General features: G+C 42.3%; 1 protein-coding gene across 1 annotated transcript in view; it reads left to right on the top strand.

The window, feature by feature from the left end:
- The window catches only part of ttc27 (tetratricopeptide repeat domain 27), a 62,708-nt gene that overhangs the window by 50,228 nt on the left and 5,358 nt on the right, over nucleotides 1–7,122 (top strand). The window contains exon 19 of the mRNA XM_023396659.2: nucleotides 6,363–6,463. Coding sequence (XP_023252427.1) covers nucleotides 6,363–6,463 — 101 coding nt within the window. The remainder of the gene's footprint in view (nucleotides 1–6,362; nucleotides 6,464–7,122) is intronic.

Here is a 7,122-nt window from a genome sequence, read left to right as displayed (position 1 = left end):
TGGGACCAACTAGACGAAACACTGGTGAAAGGAGGTTCCCACCTGATGACCCCAAAGACATGTTAGTTATCACTGCTCATTAGTCTGTACAGCTAAATTAATAGTTATCATAGGACATGTTAAGCTTAGGGAGCTATTCACTGGGTCCATTTTCTGTAGCACAAGCTTTGTGTTTATCTTAAATGTAAATAACTTAAATAAAAACTACAGGTCTCTCAGTCCATGACTTTTCTTAAATATATGTTTTGATATTTTCTGAAATATGTTTTCTACAATAAAAAACACAACATTTCTGAGCATTTATGCCTCTGACCGCCGAAGCGGTCATATAGACCGCTGTCATATAGACCGCTGTCATATAGACTGCTGTGGCCATAGGAATTGGAACGAAATTTCCATTTTGCTGTTTTCAAATGAAAATCTCTCTCTTAGTTTTTTGCAATATATTCGTATATATTAGAATATTTTTTGTCGATTGATGTTTTTTATTCTACGTCCTCGTTTTGTCTGACGATGGAGAAAATTATGTAGACAACGGAAGAACTCCTGGCTTTAAAGTTTACCAGATATGGAGTTAAACATCCCATATAAAGGCTAGGAGACGGAGATATAAGCCTTTTCTACCATCGATCCTCATGGGAAATGTCAACTCTCTGGCTAACAAGTGTGATGAACTGGAGGCACTTGTGAAGAACCAGCGAGCATATCGTGAGTGTAGTCTCATGTGTTTCACAGAGACCTGGTTAAACAACAACACTCCCAACTGTTGTGTAGATTTACCCGGCTTCACTGCAGTACGAGCGGACAGAGACGCCAGAGCAAGTGGGAAGAATAAAGGTGGAGGACTGGTTCTGCTTGTGAACAATAGATGGTGCAACCCCGGTCACATCACAGTGAAGGAGAAAATCTGCTGTTGGGATATTGAGCTGCTGGCAGTTGGTCTTAGACCGCACTATATACTGAGGGAGTTCTCACACATTGTCGCCATTCGTTGTTTACATTCAGCCACGAGCTGAGCCTGCAGTCACGTGTGACGTCATTCACAAGACTGTTGCGAGAGTACAGACCCAGCACCCTGATGCATTCATTACGATATCGGGTGATTTTAACCATGTCACTCTCACCTCTCACCTGACTGGCTTCACTCAGTGTGTTGACTGTCCCATAAGTGAAAATAAGACACTTGATCTGTTGTATGCAAATGTCAAGGAGGCCTACACTGCTTCAGTTCTACCACCAGATCAGATCATAATCTGGTTTTTCTTCAGCCTTCCTACAAGCCCTGTGTACTGAGGCAAGCTGCAACCACCTGCTCATTCAGGAACTGGACCCCGGAGGCCAGTGAGTCTCTAAAGGACTATTTTGAGTGCACAGATTGGAATGTCCTGTTGGAGTCAGCGGAAAATGATAAAAGCAAGGACCCTGACCTTGATAGAATGGTGGAATGTAACACGGACTACATTAACTTCTGTATGGACACTGTAATACCAGCAAGAACTGTACACTGCTTTCCAAACAACAAACCCTGGATCACCAGTAACATCAAGACCCTCCTCAACCAGAAAAAGGAGGCCTTCAGGGATGGAGACAGGGAGAAGCCAAGGTGTTTGCAACATGAGCTGAAGAGGAGATTAAAGCAGGCGAAAGAGGACTACAAAAAGAAGGTAGAGAGGAAACTGCAGCACAACAACACCAGAGAGGTGTGGAAGGGGATGAGGACCATCACTGGCTATAAAGAGAAGAACAGCCAGGCAACATCAGGTGATGTGGACAAGGCCAATGAGTTCAACCTGTTCTACAACAGGTGTGACACAGCCTCACCTGTTCTCTCTCCCACTGCTTCAGCTGCAGCTTCTCCTACAGCATCTCCTCCACAACCTGACACTGCAGCTGCACCTCCCTCCCTCCACACTGGGGTCAAGTCTCCTGTTCTTTACAGCGGAGGAGGTGAGGGCGGAGCTCAAGAGGCTACGTCCTGGAAAGGCAACAGGCCTGGACAGTGTGTGTCCGAGGCTGTTGAAGGACTGTGCAGCCCAGCTGGCTGAGCCTCTCCAGAGGATCTTTAACTTAAGTCTACAAACAGGGAGGGTCCCGGTCCTGTGGAAAACATCATGTCTTGTTCCGGTACCTAAAGTAGGAGGACCGGCTGAGATAATGACTACAGACCAGTGGCCCTCACATCACACATCATGAAGACCCTGGAGCAGCTGCTTCTCCACCTTCTGATGCCACAGGTTGAACATGCACTAGACTCCCTACGGTTCACCTACAAAGAAGATATTGGAGTGGATGATGCCGTCCTTTACATGCTCCACCGGCCCATTCTTACTTGGATCAGCCAGGTAGTTACATGAGGATTATGTTCTTTGATTTTTCAAGTGCATTTAACACCATCCAACCCCCCATCCTCAAAGACAAGCTGGAAGGGATGGGGGTGGATCCCTGCTTCACGTCCTGGATTGTGGATTACCTTACAAGACGACCACAGTACGTCAGCCTGGGTAACTGTGTCTCCGGGACAGTGATGAACAGCACTGGGGCTCCACAGGGGACTGACTTTAAATACAACTCTGAGTCCTGCCACATCCAGAAATACTCGGATGACACAGCTATTATGGCGCATATCAGGAGCGGGCAGGAAGAGGAGTACAGGGATCTGACGATGGCCTTCAGTGAATGGAGCAACAATAACTGCCTCCTTCTGAACATCTCCAAGACCAAGGAGATGGTCATGGACTGTCGGAGGTCTAGGCCCACCCTTCAGCCAGTCAACATTTGAGGGAAGGACATTGAGGTGGTGCACACTTATAAATACTTAGGTGTGAACCTGGACAGTAAACTGGACTGGTCACTGAACACAGATTCCATCTACCTGAAGGGGCAGAGCCGGCTCTTTTTCCTCAGGAAGCTGAGGTGCCTTCAATGCTATTGCATTGAAGGCAATATATATAATAAAACGTAAATGGCCAATAAGAACTTTATCCAGTCACCTGTTCAAGAAACAGCAATGAGATATTTTCATCTGTTTCCTCCGCCGACTCCCAGTGTCTTTTACACAACAACATCGTGGTGGTTAAGCTAATTACGAACTGTGAAGAAACGCTACAACGAAAGCTGTCTGTAAGTGATTATCTTGCTTCACCATGAATCTTAAAACTTGGCAGATTGTTGTAAACTGAGCGACTGGCTGAAATAAATCCAAGCAATAAATTCAAATCCTGTTCTGAATTTCTTTTTTCTTTTTTTTTTAACCAGTAATAGTCCGAGCTGAATCAATAAGGATATGGATAAGATAAAGATAAAATCCTAATGAGACCCATCCCTACAGCTGGTTAATGTCTGACTTTGGGAGGATGAGCACATCACAGTTCAAATCCCTTTACTCTCTCTCGCTAGTCTTGTTTAACCAGTGTTATTATGTGATTATCATTTTTATGGCGCACAGTGAGATCAGTCACAAACGTGAAGGATTACTTTCCTGTAAGTTTTGTCTGTTCATTAGGAGATGGAGCTTTTTTAATATCTTTTATCCCTGTAGCTCATAAAAACTCTCATCAAGTCATAAAGTCGTCTTCTGCTGCGTATGTATTTACACTGAATACGTTTTTGAGAAAATGTTTAGGCCTGAATCTGGGATTATTGATCATGCCAGCATGTCATTTAGATGTTCTGGAGGAAAATTCTTTCAACTATTCGATAAAATAGTCGATAGATTAATCATTACAAAAAATGGTTGTTAGTGGCAGTCCTAGTTCTTTGCCTGTGTGTACATGTCTTTCTATTATTGTGAGGACAAATTTAGTTAAAACTCATTATTGCTCCTGACAACTTCAAAGGGCTTTTTGAAGGTTAAGCTTAGGCAGTTTCTACCACACACACACACATACATTGACAAACATAGAAACCATCTCCACCTTCGGATATTAAATGTATAAGTGTCTCAACGTTGTGACACAAGCTTTTTGGAGGCTCTATCATTGACAGTTCTACTGCCACACACAACAATACTCACACAAACATTGACAGACACACACAAGTGCACAAGTTGCTGACCAAACTTTCACACAACTGACTGTGATTGGCTAATTAGACTGATTAACTCAGGGTATTTTTTACTGTTGTCCATGTTGATCTGTTCTAGCAGGATAAATGACAGCGGCTTTATTGCAGAGCAACTTCTGTTACGGCATGTAAACGTGTGTATACATGTCTTGCTATGGTTGTGGGGACAAATTTAGGTTTGTGAGGTCACTTTGGCAAGTCCTTGCAGTTTCAAAGAGCTTTTTGAGGGATACCTGTAGTGCTTCAGGTCAGTTACAACATGAATGAAACTCAAAGTAACGTCCTCTGTAGAGATTGAAATGTGTGTGATGGATAGGCACCAAGCAGCAGGCATGTTCAAAATTTCTTCAGGAATTTTATAGTATTAATTTACTAATTTAACTATTTAATTAAAATGATATTCAGTAGAGTTCAGACCTCCACCAATCATAAACAATCCTACATATGTTTTTTTGGCACTGTCGATGCCGTCGTACTTTAACAAACTCCTCCTATAGTTTGTATCAGATCAACTCAAAGTTTGGTCAGAACAACCCTAAATCCTTTGGGATGGTAAATGGCGAAGCTTTTTCAGGTTCCTTGAACAGCGTGTCTATGGCAGATTTCACAAGAGGAAGCTGTTGTAACTCTATCATACATTGTCCAATCTGCCCCAAACTTAGAAAATGCTTAACCACCTCACAATGCTTCACTGTGAAAATTGTGAGCTTTTGTTGACTGGCATGGCTGTGGCGGTGAGGCAAATTTTGATGTTTCACCATTAAACAGGAAGTGGTCGTAACTATATACATTGCCAATATGCCCCAAACTTCACATGTTTGATGATTGTCCCACACTGAAGACAACTGCATGGTAATACGAAGTCATGGCCATAGTGCCGCCTACTGGATAAAGGGAATAAACCTTGGATGACAATCATCATTTGATTTACATGAAATTTTCATGGTCTGGTCTGCACTTGATATACACCGTGATAATGCATGTGTGGTGCATTTTGAATGCCACCACACAGCTCATGCAATGCAGGGCTACTTTAATCGGTCCCCTGCCAACACCCATGCTTGCAGCTCTACACTTTATGTCTCATTGTTGTGTCACAGTTGTCCTTGTGTAATTTTATTAGTTGCGTGTTGAATGAAATACTGATTTAATCATTCCTAAATATTGCTCGTGCCATGTGCACTGTTGCCTATTATTAAACACAAGTCCAACTCTGTGTGATGTGGATTGAGTAGATTATTATCTGGATCAGTTATTATCTGTACAAACTCACATATCCTAACACCACAAACGTGTCTGACTTTTACATCAAGATTCAAACATTATTTCCTGAGAAACTGGCGAACATTAAAACTGTACGATCTCACAATGTTAAGGAAAGAGATGAAGAATTCCTGGTTCCCCTTATTACCCTGGACCATGTCCCGTCACCTCCACCAAGTTTGGTGCAAGTGGGTTCAGTACTTTTTGTGTAATCCTCCTGACAGACAAACAGACAAACCAATATGGGTGGTAAATATGGAATTTAAAAACCAGATTACTGGAGTTTCACCAAAGTCAATAGCCAAGTTACTGATTCTCTGCTGAACTAATCTTTTATCTCAGAAATCTTAAGGTCGGCAGGTTGGATCGTTGGGGTTCTCCTAGCTCTTCTTGGAGATCTGTTACTAAAGTGAGAGTAGCAACACACCTATGGAAACACTTTATCAATTTATCAGCCAAATATACTGCAGTATTAATAGTGAAAATATCCAACGTGGAGCAGCAACTAACAATTGTTTTTACGATCAATTTCTCTACAAGTTATTGTCATGATTAATCAATCATTTAGTCAGTAAGATTCCTGAAAATAGTGGGAAATGCCCTTTATAATTCCAAACTTCCAAACTGAGAAGCTGGAGTTAATTAAGATCAGACTAGTTGCAAATTAGTTTTCTTTTGATCAAGTAATCAGTTAATCAATAGTTTAAGTTCTAATCCATTATACAGAAACAATGCAGTCCCTCTCATGTTGGTGCTGTGTATTAGATATATTACTAGGTCAGTGTGGCTCCTACACTGAAGTGTAAGAATCATGAAGAGCTATAGCTGCTGAAGATGGAGCTGATTTAACTACTCTTTACACATGTTTTATGAACTGATCAGAGGTCAAAGCTGAAATTATTAAATCATTTGATTTTATCACATACAGTATATAAATATACTGACATATCAGAATCTGTGTGAGAGAGAGAGAGAGAGAGAGAGAGAGAGACTGACTTAGCTTATTGATGTGACTGGATTCTCTTTCTGTCTCTCAGTGACCCTCAGCTGCAGTAAGAAGAAGACTAATCCAACAGAAGCTCTTCAGATGCTCTCCTCCACCCGGCTCAGCCTCCGCAGTTTGGCCACCAAAGCTAAGGTACAGTCACCAACACCTATCATGTTAGACAGGCATGCCACATACAGAAAATGAAGTGCAGATGGTGAACGTTGTCAGAGCCTTTTAACCTGGGCTTCAGTGGTTATTCCAGTTTTTATGTCAATAATTATCTTTAATGTAAAGCAGAGGTATTCACAGAGTCAGATCAGTGTCTGTGTGAAAGGGACAGATGGTGACATGCCGTTGTGTTACGTCACGCCTCTGATCCAAGCATCAACATCCGAGGCTGAAACATGAAGTCAACACTAAAACCTGCAGTTCCTCTAATGACCACTAGAGTCTGGCTCCAACAGTGAGTCGGTCCCCATAGACTCCCATGTTAAAATGTCCAACTTTACAGCAGAAATGAAAATTTTTACAGCCTGGTAAAAAAACTGTTTTGGTCTCTAGAGCTAATTTCCTCCTTCATGACACCTGTTAACATGACTCACCTGTTTACATTTTATTAAGGCTTAAAGTTACGGAGAAGTGAGGGCGTGGCCTCTTTCAGTGACAGGTGGGTGAGTGTATGCTTGGCATATACCAGCATGCACCAAAGTCTCAGCTCCACACATGACCCTCCTCTTTGTCCATTTTTGGATAAGCTGGGAGGTATGGGCGGAGTCAGACACTGCCAAGATGGTGACGGTGGAGCAGCT

The sequence above is a fragment of the Seriola lalandi genome, unplaced genomic scaffold, assembly GCF_002814215.2.
Source record: "Seriola lalandi dorsalis isolate HSWRI2012SDOR001 ecotype SW California unplaced genomic scaffold, Sedor1 jcf7180002054980, whole genome shotgun sequence".
NCBI lineage: Eukaryota > Metazoa > Chordata > Actinopteri > Carangiformes > Carangidae > Seriola > Seriola lalandi.
Note: the sequence above shows the minus strand (reverse complement) of the source record. Positions and strands in the feature narration are given on the sequence as shown.